Source organism: Salvelinus sp. IW2-2015, linkage group LG31 (assembly GCF_002910315.2).
Source record: "Salvelinus sp. IW2-2015 linkage group LG31, ASM291031v2, whole genome shotgun sequence".
In the NCBI taxonomy this organism is placed as follows: Eukaryota; Metazoa; Chordata; class Actinopteri; order Salmoniformes; family Salmonidae; genus Salvelinus; species Salvelinus sp. IW2-2015.
The window spans coordinates 13,354,219-13,375,044 of NC_036870.1; the positions used below are offsets into that span (position 1 = coordinate 13,354,219).

The window sequence follows — 20,826 nt, forward strand, 5'->3', positions numbered from 1 at the left end:
CCAGCATGATGGAGCACCTTGCCAGAAGGCAAACGTGATAACTAAGTGGCTCGGGGAACAAAACATCAATATTTTGCGTCCATGGCCAGGAAACTCCCCAGACCTTAATCCCATTGAGAACTTGTGGCCGATCCTCAAGAGACGGGTGGACAAACAAAAACCCACAAATACTGACAAACTCCAAGCATTGATTATGCAAGAATGGGCTGCCATCAGTCAGGATGTGGCGCAGAAGTTAATTGACAGCATTCCAGGGCAGATTGCAGTGGTCTTGAAAAAGAAGGGTCAACACTGTAAATATTGACTCTGCATCAACTTCATGTAATTGTCAATAAAAGCCTTTGACACTTATGAAATGCTTGTAACTATACTTCAGTATTCCATAGTAACATCTGACAAAAATATCTAAAGACACTGAAGCAGCAAACTTTGTGGAAATTAATATTTGTGTCATTCTCAAAACTTTTGGCCACGACTGTATGTAAATGTCATATTTCAGTTTTTTATTTTAAATACATTTGTAAAAATGTCAAAAAGCTGTTTTTGCTTTGGTATTATGGGGTATTGTGTGTAGATTGATGAGGGGAATAAGGCTGTAACGTAACAAAATGTGGAAAAAGTGCAGAGGTCTGAATATTTTCTGAATGCACTGTATTTACTTATGGCCTCCCCTACACCTAGTGACTTGTTTTTAAATGTATGAGCAAAAAAATATAAAATTTTATTTGGAACGGCAAGCCAGACAAAATTAAATGGGCCTATTTATATAATATTAATTCAGAGGGCAGACATTATTAAATGTTAAAGCATTAAACCTCTTAATAAAGGCTTCAGTTATACAAAAGGTATACTTGCATCTGAACTGGTTCTCTAGCAGATTAGTAAGAATGTCTGACCCCATGTTCAAGAATGGCCTTTTTCCCTTTATTCAAATTACAACTTCTGATTTTCAGTTATTTGAAGATTAAATAATCACCAAAATATCGCTATTTTTAAAACAAGCCATAGAAAGTTGGTTACAATTTCAGTTTTATCCACCAGGAAAGGCAGAACAAATAAAACAACAAATATTATGGTTAAACTCAAATATACTAATTGATAAAAAAAATATGTAATATGATATCATTAATAGGACTGGAAGAGTTATGTCACACATGCAGCTAACAAACATGTATGGAAATATCTGCTCTCCCCAAAATTACAACAAAATAATTGCATCATGACTGCAAGAATTGAAGAGGTAAGTGGAAGGGGGAAAAAGTAACGAACTTCTCTGTCGGCCCTAAGACCAAAATTAGTTAAAGAACATTTTGATAAATACATTTCATTTAATGACCAAAAAATGTACAACTATGCCATATAGCAAAATAGTTGGGAAGAGATTTTCGATATACTGATTCCATGGCACATGGTTTATGGGCTGATACACAAAACAACTCTCAATTCAAAACTTCCATTTAAATTATTATACAAAATTGTTGCAACCAATAGAATGTTGTATATGGGCGATACAACCATCCCAGCTCTGAAGATTTAGCTTGCGAAGAGACAGAATCATTAGATCATTTGTTTTGGTACTGTCCATATGTACTGTAGCTTGTTTTTGGTTGCAGGTTCAGGAATAGCTGAAGAATTGCAACGTTTACCTGGAGCTAACTCTGCAAATAGCACTGCTGGGTGATTTGAAAAGTCATAGTCGATCAATCAATAATATAATAATACTATAATAAGAAACTATGAGAAGAGAAAGGTTCAGAACTTTTGTGAAACATCACAGCACAGTTGAAAAATATATGGCAAATAGAAATCAATATCAATCAATAATCAATCAGCCTTTTATTAAACTTGATAGGACAAGGGAAAGATTTTGAAGTCTGCAGATGAATGCCCATATTTGTCTTGCGTTGTTTGAAATACCAGTGGTTCACTGCCCTTTCTGGTGAATGTGTTAGCAAACTCTGTATGAGTCAGGTACACACTTAATTACAGATACAGTAAAAACAAATCCCAGAGGGAGACCTCTGCATATGCAGAATATGTGAATATTGTTGTCGATATCCTTTATGGTGTGTTGTCAGGACATGCAACCCTGACTGTTAGTATGAATCACTGGAAAATCTAGAGCATTCACTCATTGCCAAACATCTTAAAGCTGTACATCCGTAATTCAATGAACAGCAAACAGACAGCCCTGCCACTTGTTTTGCTATAAAGCTGTGGGATGAGGCTGGAATAGTATAGCCACTCTCAAATTTATAAACGAAGCTATTGATGCAGGGACTGACCATCAATGAGATCAACGTGAGAGTTTTAACCATATTAAAACTCTAGTATACATTGTTTGGACTGATGAGTCCAAATTTGAGATAGCTCTAGTCTACATTGTTTGTCAAGCAATAGCAACATTTTCTTAATAAATACCCACGTTGAATAGCCATGGGTCTACTCTATCCTTATCTAAATGAGCTCAAGTCCAGCGTTCATTTAGACCATGTGACCATGTATTTAATATATAAATCCAATATCTATATACTCTTTTTAAGGCCAGGATTCGATCAGATCGCAGGTTATAGGCGTTGCAGCTTTGAAAGGCAATTTTAGATTCTTCAAAGTTGCCAACCTTTGCCTTGATGACAGCTTTGCACACTATTGACATTCTCTCAACCAGCTTCATGAGGTAGTCACCTGGAATGCATTTCAATTAACTTCTTAGTGATCCCTTGATTTGACCACACCCAGTGAAATAGCAGCGCGCCAAATTCAAAAACAAATACTCAAAATAATAATTCATAAATCATACAAGTGTTATACACCAGTTTAAAGATGAACTTCTTGTTAATCCAGCCACAGTGTCAGATTTCAAAAAGGCTTTACGGCGAAAGCAAACCATGCTATTATCTGAGGACAGCACCCCAGCAAACATACACATGAAAATCATAATTCATCCCGCCAGGCACAACACAAAAGTCAGAAATAACATATAATTCATGCCTTACCTTTGAAGATCTTCTTCTGTTGGCACTCCAAATATGTCCATTAAACATCACAAATGGTCCTTTTGTTCAATTAATTCTGTCGTTATATCCCCAAAATGTCCATTTATTTGGCACGTTTCCCGTTTGATTCTGAAAATACACCGGTTCCAACTCACGCAACATGACTACAAAGTATCTAATAAGTTACCTGTAAACTTGATCCAGACATTTCAAACAACTTTCCTACTACAACGTTAGGTATTTTTTAACGTAAATAATCAATAAAATTTAAGACGGGATAAACTGCGTTCAATAGCGGACACAAACAATGTGGAGCGAGGCTGTGTAAGTCTATTTGACCAAGGAGAGTGATGGAGTGCTGCATCAGATGACCTGTCCTCCACAATCACCCGACCTCAATTGAGATGGTTTGGGATGATTTGGACCACAGAGTGAAGGAAAAGCAGCCAACAAGGTCTCAGCATATGTGGGAAAAGACTGTTGGAATAGCAGTCCAGGTGAATCTGGTTGAGAGAATGCCATGAGTATGCAAAGATGTCATCAAGGCAAAGGGTGATTACTTTAAAGAATCTAATTTTAAAAATTGGTTACTACATGATACCAAATGTGTGATGTCTTCACTATTATTCTACAATGTACAAAAATAGTAAAAATAAAGAAAAACCCTTGAATGAGTAGGAGTGTCCAAACTTTTGACTGGTACTGTATATATATATATATATATATATATAGTACCAGTCAACGTATTTAGACCCCTTGACTTTTTCCACATTTTGTTAGGTTACAGCATTCTAAATTGTATTAAATTGTCCCCCCCCCCATCAATCTACACACTCTACCCCATAATGACAAAGCAAAAACTATTTTTTTAGACATTTTATCTAATAAAACAAATAATATATTTTTTAATCACATTTACATAAGTAATCAGACCCTTTCCTCAGTACTTTGTTGAAACACCCTTGGCAGCAATTACAGCCTCGAGTCTTCTTGGGTATGACGCTAAAAGCTTGGCACACCTGTATTTGGGGAGTTTCTCCCATTCTTCTCTGCAGATCCTCTCAAGCTCTGTCAGGTTGGATGGAGAGCGTTCCTGCACAGCTATTTTCAGGTCTCTCCAGGGATGTTCGATCGGGTTCTAGTCCGGGCTCTGGGTAGGCCAATCAAAGGACATTCAGAGACTATTCCCGAAGCCACTACTGCATTGTCTTTGCTGTGTGCTTAGGGTTGTTGTCCTGTTGGAAGGTAAACCTTCGCTCTGGAGCAAGGTTCTCTATATACTTTGCTCCGTTCATCTTTGCCTCGAACCTGATTAGTCTCCCTGTCCCTGCCGTTGAAAAACATCCCCACAGCATGATGCTGCTGTTTCCTCCAGACGTGATGCTTGGCATTCAGGCCAAATAGTTGAATCTTGGTTTTATCAGACCAGAGAATCTTGTTTCTCATGGTCTGAGAGTTTTTAGGTGCCTTTTGGCAAACTCCAAGTGGGCTGTCATGTGCCTTTTACGGAGGAGTGGCTTCCGTCTGGCCACTCTACCATAAAGGCCTAATTGGTGTAGTGCTGCAGAGATTATTGTCTTTCTGGAAGGTTCTCCAATCTCCACAGAGGAACTCTGGAGCTCTGTCAGAGTGATCATCAGGTTCTTGTTCACCTCCCTGACCAAGGCCCTTCTCCCCCGATTGCTCAGTTTGGCCGGGTAGCCGGCTCTAGGAAGAGTCTTGGTGGTTCCAAACTTCTTCCGTTTAAGAGTGATGGAGGCTACTGTGTTCTTGGGGACCTTCAATGCTGTAGAAATGTTTTGGTACCCTTCCCCAGATCGGTGCCTTGACACAATCCTGTCTCTGAGTTCTATGGACAATTCCCTCGACGTCATGGCTTGGTTTTTGCTTTGACATGCACTGTCAACTGTGGGACCTTATATAGACAGGTGTGTGCCTTTCCAAATTGTGTCAAATTAATTGAATTTACCACAGGTGGACTCCGATCAAGTTGTAGAAACATCTCAAGCATGATAAATGGAAACAGGATACAACTGAGCTCAATTCTGAGTCTCATAGCAATGGGTCTAAATACTTATGTAAATAAGGTATTTCTGTCATTTCTTTTTGAGATTTGCAAAATTTACTAGTTACTAGTTTTCACTTTGTCATTAGGAGGTATTGTGTGTAGATTGCTGAGATTTTTTTTGATCCATTTTAGAATAAGGCTGTAGCATATCAAAATATGGAAAAAGTCAAGGAGTTTGAATACTTTCCGAAGGCACTGTATATACACTCTATATACAAAAGTATGTGTACACCCCTTCAAATTAGGGGATTCAGCTATTTCAGCCACGCCCGTTTCTGACAGGTGTATAAAATCGATCACACAGCCATGCAAACATTGGCAGTAGAATGTTCTTGCTGAAGAGCTCAATGACTTTCAACATGGCACCGTCATAGGATGCCACCTTTCCAACAAGTCAGTTCATCTAATTTCTGCCCTGCTAGAGCTGCACCGGTCAACTGTAAGTGCTGTTATTGTGAAGTGGAAACTCTTAGGAGCAACAACAACTCGGCCGCAAAGTGGTAGGCCACACAAGCTCACAGAATGGGACCGCCAAGTGCTGAAGTGCGTGACTCGTAAAAACCGTCTGTCCTCGGTTACAACACTTCCTAGTTCCAAACTGCCTCTGGAAGCAACGTCAGCACAAGGTCAGCACAAGAACTGTTAGTCGGGAGCTTCATGAAATGGGTTTCCATGGCTGAGCAGCCACACAAGCCATGCGCAATACCAAGCGTCAGCTGGAGTGGTGTAAAGCTCAATGCCATTGGACTCTGTAGCAGTGGAAACGCGTTCTCTGGAGTGATGAATCACGCTTTACCATCTGGCAGTCCAATGGACGAATCTTGGTTTGATGGATGCCAGGAGTACGCTATCTGCCCCAATGCATAGTGCCAACAGTAAAGTTTGGTGGAGGAGGAGTAATGGTCTGGGACTGTTTTTAATGGTTTGGGCTCCAGTGAAGGGAAATCTTAACACTACAGCATACAATGACATTCTAGATGATTCAGTGCTTTCAACTTTGTGGCAACAGTTTGGGGAAGGCTTTTTCTGTTTCAGCATGACAATGCCCCCTTTGCACAAAGCGAGGTTCATACCGAAATGGTTTGTCGAGATCGGTGTGGAAGAACTTGACAGGCCTGCACAGAGCCCTGACCTCAACCTCAACGAAAACCTTTGGGATGAATTGGAACGCCAACTGCGAGCCAGGCCTAATCGCCCAACATCAGTGCCCGACCTCAGTAGCTAAATGTGGCTAAATGGAAGTCCCCGCAGAAATCTTTCAACATCTAGTGTAAAGCCTTCCCAGAAGAGTGGAGGCTATTATAGCAGCAAAGGGGGACCACCTCCATATTGTTGCCCAGTATTTTGGAATGAGATGTTTGATGAGCAGGTGTCCATATACTTTTGACTGTGTAGTGTATATATACATATATATAGTGTACAAAACATTAAGAACACCTTCCTAATATTGAGTTGAACAGCATCAATTCGTTGGGCATGGACTCTACAAGGTATCAAAAGCATTCCACAGGGATGCTGGCCCATGTTGACTCCAATGCTTCCCACAATTGTGTCAAGTTGGCTGGATGTCCTTTGGGTGGTGGACCATTCTTGATACACTCAGGAAACTGTTGAGCGTGAAAACCCAGCAGTCAGCAGTCTTGACACAAACCGGTGCGCCTGGCTCCTCCTACCATACCCAGCTCAAAGGCACTTAAATATTTTGACTTGCCCATTCACTCTCTGAATGGCACACATACACAATCCATGTTTCAATTGCATCAAGGCTTTAAAATCATTCTTTAACCCGTCTCCTCCCCTTTATCTACACTGATTGGATTTAACAAATGACATCAATAAGGGATCATAGCTGTTCCCTGGATTCACCTGGTCAGTGTATGACATGGAATGTGCAGGTGTTCATAAACTCAGCAAAAAAAGAAACGTCCCATTTTCAGGACCCTGTCTTTCAAAGATAATTCGTAAAAATCCAAGTAACTTCACAGATCTTCATTGTGAAGGGTTGAAACACTGTTTCCATGCTTGTTCAATGAACCATAAACAATTAATGAACATGCACCTGTGGAATGGTCGTTAAGACACTAACAGCTTACAGATGGTAGGCAATTACAGTTATGAAAACTTATGACACTAAAGAGGCCTTTCTACTGACTCTGAAAAACACCAAAAGAAAGATGCCCAGGGTCCCTGCTCATCTGCGTGAACGTGCCTTAGGCATGCTGCAAGGAGGCATGAGGACTGCAGATGTGGCCAGGGCAATAAATTGCAATGTCCGTACTGTGAGAAGCCTAACACAGCGCTACAGGGAGACAGGACGGACAGCTGACCGCCCTCGCAGTGGCAGACCACGTGTAACAACACCTGCACAGGATCGGTACATCCGAACATCACACCTGCGGGACAGATACAGGATGGTAACAACAACTGCCCGAGTTACACCAGGAATGCACAATCCCTCCATCAGTGCTCAGACTGTCCGCAATAGGTTGAGAGAAGCTGGACTGAGGGCTTGTAGGCCTGTTGTAAGGCAGATCCTCACCAGACATCACCGGCAACAACATCGCCTATGGGGACAAACCCACCTTCGCTGGACCAGAGAGGACTGGCAAAAAGTGCTCTTCACTAACGGGTCGCTGTTTTGTCTCACCAGGGGTATTGGTCGGATTCGCGTTTATCGACAAAGGAATGAGCCTTACACCGAGGCCTGTACTATGGAGTGGGATCGATTTGGAGGTGGAGGGTCCGTCATGGTCTGGGGCGGTGTGTCACAGCATCATCGGACTGAGCATGTTGTCATTGCAGGCAATCTCAACGCGGTGCGTTACAGGGAAGACATCCTCCTACCTCATGTGGTACCCTTCCTGCATGACAATGCCACCAGCCATACTGCTCGTTCTGTGCATGATTTCCTGCAAGACAGGAATGTCAGTGTTCTGCCATGGCCAGTGAAGAGCCCGGATCTCAATCGCATTGAGCACGTCTGGGACCTGTTGGACCGGAGGGCTCGGGCTCGGGCCATTCCCCCCAGAAATGTCTGTGAACTTGCAGGTGTCTTGGTGGACGAGTGGGGTAACATCTCACAGCAAGATCTGGCAAATCTGGTGCAGTCCATGCGGAGGAGATGCACTGCAGTACTTAATGCAGCTGGTGGCCACACCAGATACTGACTGTTACTTTTGATTTTGACCCTCCTTTGTTCAGGGACACATTATTCCATTTCTGTTAGTCACATGTCTGTATAACTTCTTCAGTGTATGTCTCAGTTGTTGAATCTTGTTAAGTTCATACAAATATTTACACATGTTAAGTTTGCTGAAAATAAACGCAGTTGACAGTGAGAGGACGTTTATTTTTTTGCTGAGTTTAGTATTCTGTCTGCTCAGTTGCTCTTGTTCTGTGGAATGTATTTGGTAACGCTTATTTTAAAATGTAGGATAGAAAAAGCCATACTGTTTATTCAGAATTGAAATGTGCAAGTGTTTATCTTTTGATGCAATTTTGTTTTTACTAAACATTCACATATTCACATCATCCAATCACTATCTGATCAACATTTGTCATATATACACTTGGTTAAAATATGTCTAGCTGGCCTCCACCCAGTACCCTGCCCTGAACTTAGTCACTGTCACTAGCCGGCTACCACCCGGTTACTCAACCCTGCACCTATGTACATAGACATAGACATGGAATCACTGGGCACTTTAATAATGTTTACATACTGTTTTACCAATTTCATATTGTATTCTAGTCAATGTCATCCTATTCAACTATTGCTGTATATATACTATTCTATCCTATGCATTCTGCAGATATACAAAATATTCTATCCACATATCTATAATGTCAGTCACGACTTCCGCCGAAGTCGGTCCCTCTCCTTGTTCGGGCGGTGTTCGGCGGTCGACGTCACCGGCTTTCTAGCCACCGCCGATCCACTTTTCATTTTCCAGTTGTTCTGTCTTTGTCTTACACACCTGACATCACTCAACCAATTACTTGTTTATTATTTAACCCTCTGTTCCCCATGTTGTGTTTGTGAGTGATTGTTTTTTGTAATTCGGTCTGTCTTTGTGGGCTCGTGATGTTACTTTGTAAATTTGTCATTTTTTTGAGTAAAATATGTTGATTTCTCATCTCTGCTGTCCTGCGTCTGACTCTCTACATCAGCTACACCTAGGACCCTTACAATGTCTATACATCCCATCACATATATATATTTATACTCCGGACTTCGACATTGCTCGTCCTAATATTTATATATTTATTTTACTTTTAGATCTGTGTGTATTGTTGTGAGTTGTTAGATATTACTGCACTTTTGGAGCTAGGAACACAATCATTTTGCTACACCCGCAATAACATCTGCTAAATATGTGTATGCGACCAATAACATTGTCTCCCATCCATCCATCCACTGTGTCTGCATTGAGACCAGATTTCCCGGTCCCTTCCTTAATGCAAATTATTTGACAGATACTTCAAAAATACTATTAATTTATTTTAAGACATATATTGATGTCATAAGTTAATTGTACCACATGTCATGAGCTGTCAATCCTACTCCAGCTCCCCCTCTCCAGTGCTCCAGTGCTCGAAGTCGCCGGTCTACTAACCACCGGTCTTGGCACCATCCTTACACGCACCTGCTCCCCATCATTATGCACACCTGGACCTCATCATCACCTTGAATACTCTCTCTTTATTTTGCCCTCAGTCATTAGGCAATATTGGTTGTGTCTCGTTCAGTGCGCTTCTCCTGCTTTGTTTATCTGTCTTGTATTATTATTAAACTCACCTTCTGCATCCTGACTCCCAGCGAATACATCTTGTCCACATTTTGATTGTATTTTCAGACATGCAACCAATGACATTTGGTTGTAGACTTGCGTGTCCGCATTGTGACCAGATTTCCTGGTCTGTCCTTGTCTGTAATTATTTGACAGATTAGCTTTCAAAATAATAATTCATTTTTTTTTATATCAAGACATATTGATGCCATCAGTCAATTGTGCTACCTGGTATAAACAGAGCTAATGATTTTAGAGGGAATGATAATGATGATTTAAATGATTTCACTATCCAGATCTGTTTACACTCATAAAATGTCCAGACACAAAGCGTACCCAACTGCAGTACCTTCAGAGGTGGTCAGCACAATGTGTCATATAATAATCTACACCTGTCTGAACATTTTGGCACAATCAAAAAACACATGGAATCTGATCTTTTGACTTCCGATTCATACCACCTCCATATGTGGATCTCAATCCTAATACAAACCTGATCCTTCATATGCAACCTCTAAATTAACATTCAGATCAGTTTCTATTTCTCCGCTCCCGAGTGGTGCAGCGGTCTAAGGCACTGCATCTCAGTGCAAGAGGTGTCACTACAGTCCCTGGTTCAAATCCAGGCTGTATCACATCTGCCCGTGATTGGGAATTACATAGGGCGGCGCGCACAATTGGCCCAGTGTCGTCTAGGTTTGGCCAGGGTAGGCCGTCATTGTAAATAAGAATTTGTAATTAACTGACTTGTCTAGTTAAATAAAGGTTCAATTACATGACCTGCCATTACCATGACAACCACCCCAAAATGATAAAGAACAGTGACAGGAAAAGACCATAGCGTCTGTGTGCTATTTCAGAGGCTACATCAGTGTGAATGCGCATATCTGATATGGGCCACATGTAAAACTGTGTGGACAGTCAGATTGAATATGGAAAGACAATCTGATTTGCATTCTTAGGCTTTGTGAACACAATTAATGTACTGTGAAATTGGGATTACCCTTTGCTCCCAATTTGTATAATTGGGAGCAAAGGGTAATCCCATGGCTGTCCCCTGAATCTACAAATAGTTTACATTTGAAAGGCCCAGTGCATTCAAAATTCAGTTTTTCTGTGTCTTGTATCATTTGTACAACAGTTATCACTGTCAAAGTATGAGAAAAAATGTAATCAGTGTTATTTCCCAAAAGTTGCTGGTTGAAAATACAGGCTGTTCAGTTGCTGGATTGTGCAGACGCAGTTGCCTCTCCCTCGCATGCGTGCATCACCTAGGACTGTTTCACCTGTCTTTCACCTGTCGCCCATCTTCCCCATTATCCCCTGTGTATTTATACCTGTGTTTTCTGTCTGTCTGTGCCAGTTTGTCTTGTTTGTTCAAGCCTACCGGTGGTTTGTCTCAGCGCCTGCTCCCCCCCCCCCCCCCAGTCTCTCTTTTTCCCCACCCTCTTGGTTTTGACCCTGTCCTGTCTCTGAGCCTGCCTGCCGTCCTGTACCTTTACCGACCTCTGCCTGACCTGAGCCTGCCTGCCATCCTGTACCTTTCCCCCTCTTCTCTGGACTATTTATTCCTGTCTATTTGCCTACCCCTTTGGGATTATTAAACCGTTGGTTACCCTGATGTGGTCTGCATCTGGGTCTTACCTTCATATCTGATAGTACGAACTGGCAATGACTGACCCAGCAGACCCGGACCAGCTGCGTAACGCCATCTCCTCCCAAGGAGCCTCCATTGGTAGCCATGAGGAATTGCTTCGTGGGCTGATGGAGAGGGTACAAACATTGGCTGAGCGCCATGACTGGGCATTGGACATGCTGCGGGAGCAATTTCGCGGGTTGTCTGGGGGGGCAGCGTGCCACTGTGGGAACCCCACTGCCCGCGAGTAACTCGGCGGTTAGCAGCGCCGCCCCACCGGCCACTCAACCTTCCGGGGAGCCCCGCTTACCTCCACCCAGAACGCTTTAATGGAGAGCCAAGCACCTGTTGGGCATTTTTAGCTCAGTGTGCCCTCATTTTCGAGCTTCAGCCCTCCTCCTTCCCCTCGGATCACTCCAAAATGTGCCTACCTCATCATGCTGATGTCTGGAAGGGCTCTCACCTGGGCTACTGCCGTATGGGAACAGCAGCCGGCCATATATGTGAACCTGGGGGGGTTCGTGGGAGAGGTGAGGAAGGTTTTCGATGCCCCGTTCTCCGGGAGAGAAGCTGCCTGGAAGCTAATCCAGCTCTGGCAGGACGCCTTCATTGTGGCCGACAAATGCGGTAGATTTTCTCATGTTGGCAGCGGAGAGTGCGTGGAACCCGGAAGCATTATTCGACATGTTCCATTCCCATGGATGTTAGAGCGCTGGATGGGCGCTCTATAGGTTGGGTCACCCATAACACCACTCTCGTCAACCTACGTGTGTCAGGGAATCACAGCGAGACCATTCAGTTCCTGCTCATCAAGTCCCTGCAGGTTCCCATGGTGTTGGGATTCTCCTGGCTCTAGCGACACAATCCACTCATCAACTGGTCTATGGGTGTTTATCATGGGCTGGAGTCTGTTCTGCCACGCCCATTGTCTGAAATCGGTGCAACCAGCCCTGGGACTTCTTCCACGGGCCTCGGAGTTGGCTCCGGACCCCTCTGCCATTCCTGCGGAGTACCAGGCTCTCCAGGAGGTGTTTAGCAAGGCACAGGCCACTTCCCTTCTGCCGCACCGCCCCTATGACTGCAGGATTGACCTCCCTGTTACCACGCCGCCCCGTGACGTCTGTACTCACTGTTGGGACCAGAGACTAAGGCTATGGAGAACTACATTGAGGACTCCCTAGCTACAGGATTTATCCATCACTCCTCCTTTCCAGCTGGTGCAGGGTTCTTCTTTGAGAAGGACAAGACCCTGCACCCGTGCATTGACTACTTGGCACTCAATGACATCACTGTGAAGAACAGTTACCACTCATTCCTGTCAGGACCCGGTGCGAGAAACAGTCACTAATAATTGGCAGAACCCAGAAGATGAGGCAGACACAGCAGTACTAGAGATGGTGGTTTAATAAAAGAACAAGATCTTCAGGCAAAGAATATAAATCCACAACGTCCAAAATAAAGCCAAGAGGCAAAAAATGGATATCTTCCAAAATACAAAGAAAATCCACAAAGTGGTAAGAACAGCAAGGGAAAAAACAAACCTCAAAAGACTAATCCAAAAATACACAAGAACAAAACCAGAGAACCTCTGGAAAATCCAACAAGAGAAAATATATGTTCACAACAAGGCTTGGGCTGGGGCTGGGTGCTAACATACAAACACTGAGCAAAGAACTGAGGAACACACAGGGTTTAAATACTAACAAGGGAACGACACACAGGTGCAAACAATAATAGAGCAAGGCAAAAACAAAAGGTACAAAAAAGGTGCAATAGGGACATCTAGTGACCAAAACCTGAACAGTCCTGGCCAAAACCTGACAATTCCCTCACCTTTCAAGTCGCTCCAGGTGGCCACGGTCTTCTCCAAGCTGGATCTACAAAACGCCTACCACCTGGTGCAGATACGAGAGGGGGACGAGTGGAAGGCCCTCTTCAACACGGCCAGCAGCCACTACGAATATCTGGTCATGCCCTTTGGACTCACCAACGTCCCTGCCGTGTTCCAGGCTTTGGTGAACGATGTTCTCTGCGACATGCTGAACCGCTCCGCTTCGTTTTCGTCTAGATTGATGACATCCTCGTCTTCTCCTGCTCCCCCCAGGAACACGTGTTCCATGTCCGACAGGTTATCCAGCGCCTTCTGGAGAACCAGTTGTTTGTCAAGGCGGAAAAGTGAGTTCCATTGCTGGGCTACATCATCTCTGCTGGGAGTGTCCAGTTGGACCCCGAGAAGTTGAGAGCAGTGGTGGATTGGCCTACATCCAGAGTACAGCTGCAACGCTTCCTGGGGTCCGGCAACTTTTATTGATGCTTTCTCCGGGGTTACAGCACCCTGACCTCCCCCATATCTTCCCTCACTTCTACCAAGGTTCCATTCACGTGGTCCACGGCCGCTGACCGGGTGTTCCGGAACCTTAAACACTGCTTCACCACGGCTCTGATCCTGGTTCATCCGGACCCTTCCTGTCAGTTCGTGGTGGAGGCAGATGCTTCGGATGTCGGAGTGGGGGTGGTTCTGTCCCAACGTTCTGCCCAGGACCTTAAGCTGCATCCCTGCGCCACCTTCTCCCACCGCCTCAACGGCACAGAGAGGAATTATGATGTGGGGAATCGGGAGCTTCTTGCGGTGAAGATGGCGCTGGAGGAATGGAGACACTGGCTTGAGGGGGCAGAACAGCCGTTCATTGTGTGGACCTACCACAAAAACCTGGAGTATCTCGGCACCTCCAAGTGCCTCAACTCCAGGCAAGCAAGATGGGCCCTGCTGTTTAACCATTTTAACTTTTCCCTGCTACCGGCCAGGGTCCAAGAACGTCAAACCGGATGGTCTGTCTCGCCGCTATAACCCCACGACTACCACCCCGGAGCCTGAGACCATCCTTCCCACCTCGTGTCTGGCGACAGCAATCAGCTGGGGTATAGGGAAACGGGTCCGGGAGGTACCGCGGTCCCAGCCGAACCCTGGGGGGGCCCAGATAACCGAATGTTCGTGCCTGACGCTCTCCGCTCCGTGGTCCTATAGTTGGCCCATTCCTCCAGGCTAGCCTTTCACCCGGGCTCTCGTTGGACCCTGGCCTTTGTGCGACAACGCTTCTGGTGGCCTACCATGGTTCTGGATTTTGCTGCGTTTGTCGCTGCCTGTGCCCAGAACAAGACTCCCTAGCAAGCTCCGGCTGGTCTTCTCCAACCATTGCCTGTCCCTCACCGTCCCTGGTCCCATATATCCCTATATTTCATCACAAGTCTTACCCCGTCTGAGGGCAACACTGTCATCCTGACTGTGGTCGACCGGTTTTCCAAAGCTGCCCACTTCATTCGTCTCCCCAAACCCCCATCGGCCAAGGAGACGGCCTAGTTTATGGTGCAGCACGTCTTCCGGATCCAAGGACTCCCGGTGGACATGGTCTTCGACCGGGGTCCGCAGTTCTCGTCCCGGTTCTGGAAGGCGTTCTGCACGCTCATTGGGTCGTGGGACAGTCTGTCCTCCGGATTCCACCCCCAGTCCAACGGCCAGTCGAAGCTAGCCAACCAGGACTTGGAGACAACCCTTCGCTGCCTCCGCCAACCCTACCACCTGGAGTCAGCAACTAGTATGGGTCGAGTACGCTCGCAACGGGTCTCTCGCCCTTCGAGTGTGCCTTGGGATACCAGCCTCCACTCTTCCCCGAGCAAGAGGAGGTCAGCAATCCCTCTGCCCAAATGTTAATTCGCCGCTGTCGCCATACCTGGAAGTGAGCCCGGACCGCTCTGTTGAAGACCACTTCCAGTTATAGGAGAATTGTCACCGGACCCCTGCTCCACGCTATCGGCTCAGGCAGAGGGTAAGGCACTCCGCCCGGGACCTGCCTCTCTGGGTGGAGTCCTGTAAACTTTCCCCCCGGTGCAACGGCCTGTTTCCCATCTCTAGAGTTATTAGCACCACTGCTGTTCATCTTTTGTTACCACGTACCCTCCGTATTCACCCCACTTTCCATGTATCTAGGATTAAGCCTGTGTCTCACAGCCCTTTGCCTTCTGTTTCCAGGCCCTCCTCCCCGTGTCATTGATGGTCATCCGGCATACACAGTGAGACACCTTGAGTGTTCGACCACGGGGCAGGGGTTTCCAGTACCTGGTGGACTGGGAGGGTTATGGCCCGGAGGAGAGGTGCTGGGTCCCCGCTAGAGATGTCCTGGACCCAGCCCTCATCGCCGATCAACCGGGTATGCGCCCAGGTAGGATGCCAGGTGACGCCCCTGGGGGGGGGGGGTACTGTCACACCCTGATCTGTTTCACCTGTCTTTGATTGTTCCATCCCCCCTCCAGGTGTCGCCCATTATCCCCTGTGTATTTATACCTGTGTTTTCTGTCTGTGCCAGTTCATGTGTTCAAGCCTACCAGCGCTTTGTCTCAGCTCCTGCTTTTCCCCAGTATCTTTTTCTCGCCCTCTTGGTTTTTACCCTTGCCTGTCCTGTCTCTGAGCCCGCCTGCCTGACCACTCTGCCTTAGCCTGCCTGCCGTCCTGTACTTTTGCCCAACCTCTGGATTACCGGCTTCTGCCTGACCTAAGCCTGCCTGCTGTCCTGTAACTTTCCCCCTCTTCTCTGGACTATTTACCCCTGCCTTGACCTGTCTATTTGCCTGCCCATTTTTGATAACCTGAACTCTGCTTTCACTTGTGTAGCTTCTACCTTATATGTTTGTATTTCTATGGTGTAATTCTTCAAAAACCCTGAAGATATCTAAATTGCCGCTAAATTGTTGGTCAACAATTTACTATAGGAGGGTATACAGATAAGGCATTCATAACACCTTTATGAAGCCAATCATGAGACCTTTGTGAATTTTGAAGGATTATTCATAACAACCTTAATACATTTATTCAACATCATTCATTAGGCGATTTCAAATTAAAACTCTTAAAGGTTTACCCTGTAAAGCAAAGTGTTACCAATTGTTGCGTATAGCATGTTTAAATAATTCTAAGAGGATTTCTGCAGACATATTATTTCTCCAGTTAATATTGATTTGAAAGGCTTTTATTACATGTGTTAAATTGTATGATAAAGAAACAAGTGCTGTATTGCAGACTTTCAAATATAGTGAGTTAATAGCTTAAATCAGCAGGGGAAATGACAAAAATCAAAAATAATATTTCTGTCTATATAAATGATTAAATTACATAAATGCATAATATACCAGCTCAGCTGTAGCTTTGACTAAAATGAGAAATACTGTATAATATTAAAAAGTAGTACATTGGGGAAACATGTGACCTATTAACCCTATCAAGAACAATGCAATGTTGTTATAAAAATATAAGCAAGTCCGTGTTTGATCTTCTCAAAAGTAATGGTGTATGAATTACATGAAAAATATATTATTTGTTGTGATGATGAGCAGATATAGATGATTGGCTGTTATTTTCATAGTCTTGTCACCTCAGAAGAGGCCGTTTCTTGTGGTGTACTGTGCGTTGTAAGATCTACGTCTGTGCCAGCGTCTCCTTAAACCTGCACAGCCGCCACATAGCATGCACTGCAAAACAAGATGGAGAAGTATGATTCACATGTAAAATCAAATCATTGCAGAGATTTAGCATATTTTTTTATTAAATACTCTGTAAAATATGTAAACAGTATACACAGTACATAAGTGAACACAAGCCTATACGTACACATAGCAGGATCCACAGAGGTACCAAAATGATAGCGATGCCACAAGGGATGATAATGGCCAGAGCCCAGCCAGGAAAACCTCTGTCACTTGTACTGAAATGAGTGGTCAGCAAAATGGTAGTAGGTGGTGCGGTGCTGGTAGTTGTTGTTGGGGCAACAGTGGTTGTCAGGGGACCTAGAATACAAAGTGAACAATATTTAGGGGGTATTATAAACTTGTGATATATGAAATTGTTTTCACATTTGAGTGTTATACACAAGTTGTTACATGCAGTTTGATGACCAATGACAACAAAATCAGCGTACCTGAGACTTTTAAAACATCCCCTAGAAAGGCACTAGGGAGGTTGACGTCTTTCTCTTTGTATACATACGTCACGTTTGCCCTGATTTGATTGCCAACAACACTGTAAAGATAAAAATGGGTTCCTGTGAGAGTTGAACTGTGGAATGTGTGAACAAGACCTGTTCATGGAAATAATCCTTATATCAGATCATATAAATCATATGTAGTACTGATCCACAACTGGAACATATACAACACATGCTCCCTCCATCCTGTTTAGCTGTACAAACAGCAGCTGTATGAAATCAGCAGACATTCTAAAGAGTGCAGTTAAGAAAACTGGGTTGTTTGGGGAGGGCTTGAAGTTGTACTCACCTAAATTTGGCTTTGGGAAAGTCAAATTGTTTGCCGTTTGGTTCACTGAGAATATCATGCAGCTAAAAGGAGACATAAAATCAAGTTCTCAATTATTAAGATGATCTGACAGGATCATGGATGGTTATGGATTTCATGTCCAAGTTTTTAGATGTATTATGGTCAAATGATATGGCCAATATGGCCCTTAAACATTCCTGTTGAATTCTGTTGATTAACTTTACAGTACAATATCCTAGATTGAGTAATCTAGTACGAAAAAGTATCTTACTAGGCTGTTAATTGAATCCTGTATCTGGCTGTAGGTATCATTGGTGAAAGTGAGTCTAGCACTTTTAAGCAGTCTCTCCTCCATGGATACATTGGTTATTTTGAAACCAAGATCAACAGCAAATGAAGTATCTGCAAGTTCTGTGAGCACAAAAAAAACATCACTGTATTTATTTTATTTAACTTTTAGTTAACTAGGCAAATAAATTAAAGAACAAATTCTTATTTACAATTTACTATAGCAGCAGACAAAATGACCTGTTAGAATTTATGAGTTTCAACAAAGCTGATTCTGTGTGTGGAAAAGCCACATTTAAGAAGTATTTAGAAAGTGGGAGCAGTTAATTGTTTACTTATTAATTAAACATAATTATTCTAAGCAGACGTAAATGTCTTGAATTTTAGGAGGAAATATGTTTTTAAAAGTTTTTAAAAGCATACTTCATGATATAAGCCAAATTTGTTCAACTCACTGATATAAGTTGCATTCTGGAGGGTGGCTTGAGTGTTTCTTTGAATTTTGAAGGTCCTGAATTGAGGAGACAGTTTCTTGTTGACGGCACCAAGGACATCATCCTTAGTGGGGACTGCTGTGTTGAGCTGGAACTCTAGTCTTATAAAAACCACCACTGTGCCAAATCTGAGAGAAAATGATAATACATTTGGACATTTTGTATGGTTTTATGAAAACATTAGTGGTTAATGGCGGAGATACATTGTTCTTTGTTGCAAGGCTTCCTTGATTGAAAATAAAATGTTAATTAGACTGTATGAAACAATTATATTTAATTATTTTGCTTACCTAGTTGATGCCACTGAAGCCGTAGAAGTTGAGGTAAAAGTTGCCGTTGTGGTTGTACTTGTAGGAGCTGCTGTTCTAGTTGTAGTAGTAGGAGCCATAGTTGTAGTGGTCATTGCAGTAGGAGCTGCGATGGTTGCCATAGAAGCTGGAGTTGTGGTTGTCATCGTTGGAATAATAGGAGCTACATTTGTGTTTGTTTTAGTAGGTCCTGTGGTGGTTCTCGTAGAAGCTGTAGTTGTGGTTGCTGATGGAGCCACAGTTATTGTAGTAAATGCAGCTATGGCAGGAGGAGCTGCAGTTATGGTGGTAGGAGCTGCTGTTATGGTTGTCGTAGCAGGAACTGCAGTTGTCTTTGTCGAAAACGAGGCAGTTGTTCCAGTTGGAGCTGCAGTTGTGGTTGCCATTAGAGTTACAGGTGTTGTTGTAAAATGAGCTAGAGTTATCATAGGAGCTGCAGTTGATGTTGTCATAGTATGAGTGGCAGCTGTGGTTGCCTTAGTAGAAGCTGCAGCTGTGGTTGTCATAGAAACTACAGTTGTTGTACTAGCTGCTGTTGTGGTTGCTGTAGGAGCTACAGTTGTCACTGCCGTAGGAATTAAAATGGTATTAGGAACTGCAGTTGTGATTTGCGTTGTAGGAGCTACAGTTGTTGTAGTATTAGCTGCAGTTGTTGTTGTAGGAGCTGCTGCAGTTGTAGTGGTCGTGGGAGCTACAGTTGTTGAAGTGGAAGCTGCAATTGTGGGGGTCAAAGGAGCTACAGTTGTGACTTCTGAAGGAACTTCAGTTGTGCTTGTCGTAGGAGTTAAAATGGTAGTAGGACCTGCAGTTGTGATTGACATGTAGGTGCTGCTGTTTGTTTGTGGGCAGCTACAGTTGTTGTTGTAGAGCTGCTGCAGTTGTTGTGTCGTAGGAGAAACAGTTGTTTTAGTTGAAGCTGCAATTGTGGGGGTCATAGGAGCTTAGAGTTGTGATCTCTGTATTAGCTTCAGTGTGGTTGTCCGTAGGAGGTAAAATTGGTAGTAGCCATGCAGAATTGATTGGGTTGTAGGTGCTGTTGTGGTTGCTGTAGGAGCTACACTTGTGGTTGTCGTTGGAGTTAATATGGTTGTGACCTGCGTTGTGTTGACTAGTAGGTGCTGCTTGTTTTGTTTGTGGAAGCAGCTACAGTTGTTGTTGTAGGGCTGCTGCAGTTTGTTGTGGCCGTAGGGAGAAACAGTTGTTTTAGTTGAAGCTGCAATTGTGGGGGTCAAGGAGCTAGAGTTGTGATTTCTGTATAGCTTCAGTTGTGGTTGTCGTAGGAGGTAAAATGGTAGTGAACTGCAGTTGAGATTGACATTGTAGGAGCTGCAGGTGTGTTTGTGGAACCCAGCTACAGTTGTTGTTATAGGAGCTGATTCAGTTGTTTTGGTCGTAGGAGCTACAGTTTTTGTAATTGAAGCTGCAATTGCGGTGGTCATAAGAACTACAGTTGTGATTTCTGTATTAGCTTCAGTTGTGGTTGTCGTAGAGGTAAAATGGTAGTAGGACCTGCAGAATTGATTGGCGTTGTAGGTGCTGTTGTGGTTGCTGTAGGAGCTACACTTGTGTTGTCGTAGGAGTTAATATGGTTGTAGGACTGCAGTTGTGATTGGTGTTGATGGAACTACAGTTGTGATTCTGTATTTGCTTCAGTTGTGGTTGTCCTAGGAGGTAAAATGGTAGTAGACCTGCAGTTGAGATTGACATTGTAGGAGCTACAGTTGTTGTAGTGATGTTGTTGTGGTTGTCGTAGGTGATAGAGGTGTGGTTGTCGAAGGAGGTAAAATGGTAGTAGGACCTGCAGTTGTGAATGACGTATGGTGCTGAAGTTGTAGAGGTTGTAGGAGCAAGAGTTGTTGCTGCAGTTGTGATTGGCATTTGTAGGAGCTACAGTTGAGGTTTAGCTTGCAGTTGTCGTAGGGACT

General features: G+C 43.9%; 1 protein-coding gene across 1 annotated transcript; it reads right to left on the bottom strand.

Moving 5' to 3' along the window:
* Positions 1–16,665: 16,665 nt before the first annotated feature.
* On the bottom strand, positions 16,666–19,728 carry LOC111956199 (mucin-5AC-like). The gene is made up of 7 exons (XM_023976651.2): positions 18,884–19,728; positions 18,555–18,721; positions 18,083–18,222; positions 17,812–17,873; positions 17,457–17,557; positions 17,150–17,325; positions 16,666–17,010 (listed from the first exon to the last, which is right to left on the bottom strand). The coding sequence occupies exons 1-7, from the start codon at positions 19,720–19,722 to the stop codon at positions 16,915–16,917; spliced, it is 1,581 nt and encodes a 526-aa protein (XP_023832419.2). The 5' UTR covers positions 19,723–19,728; the 3' UTR covers positions 16,666–16,914.
* Positions 19,729–20,826: the final 1,098 nt, after the last annotated feature.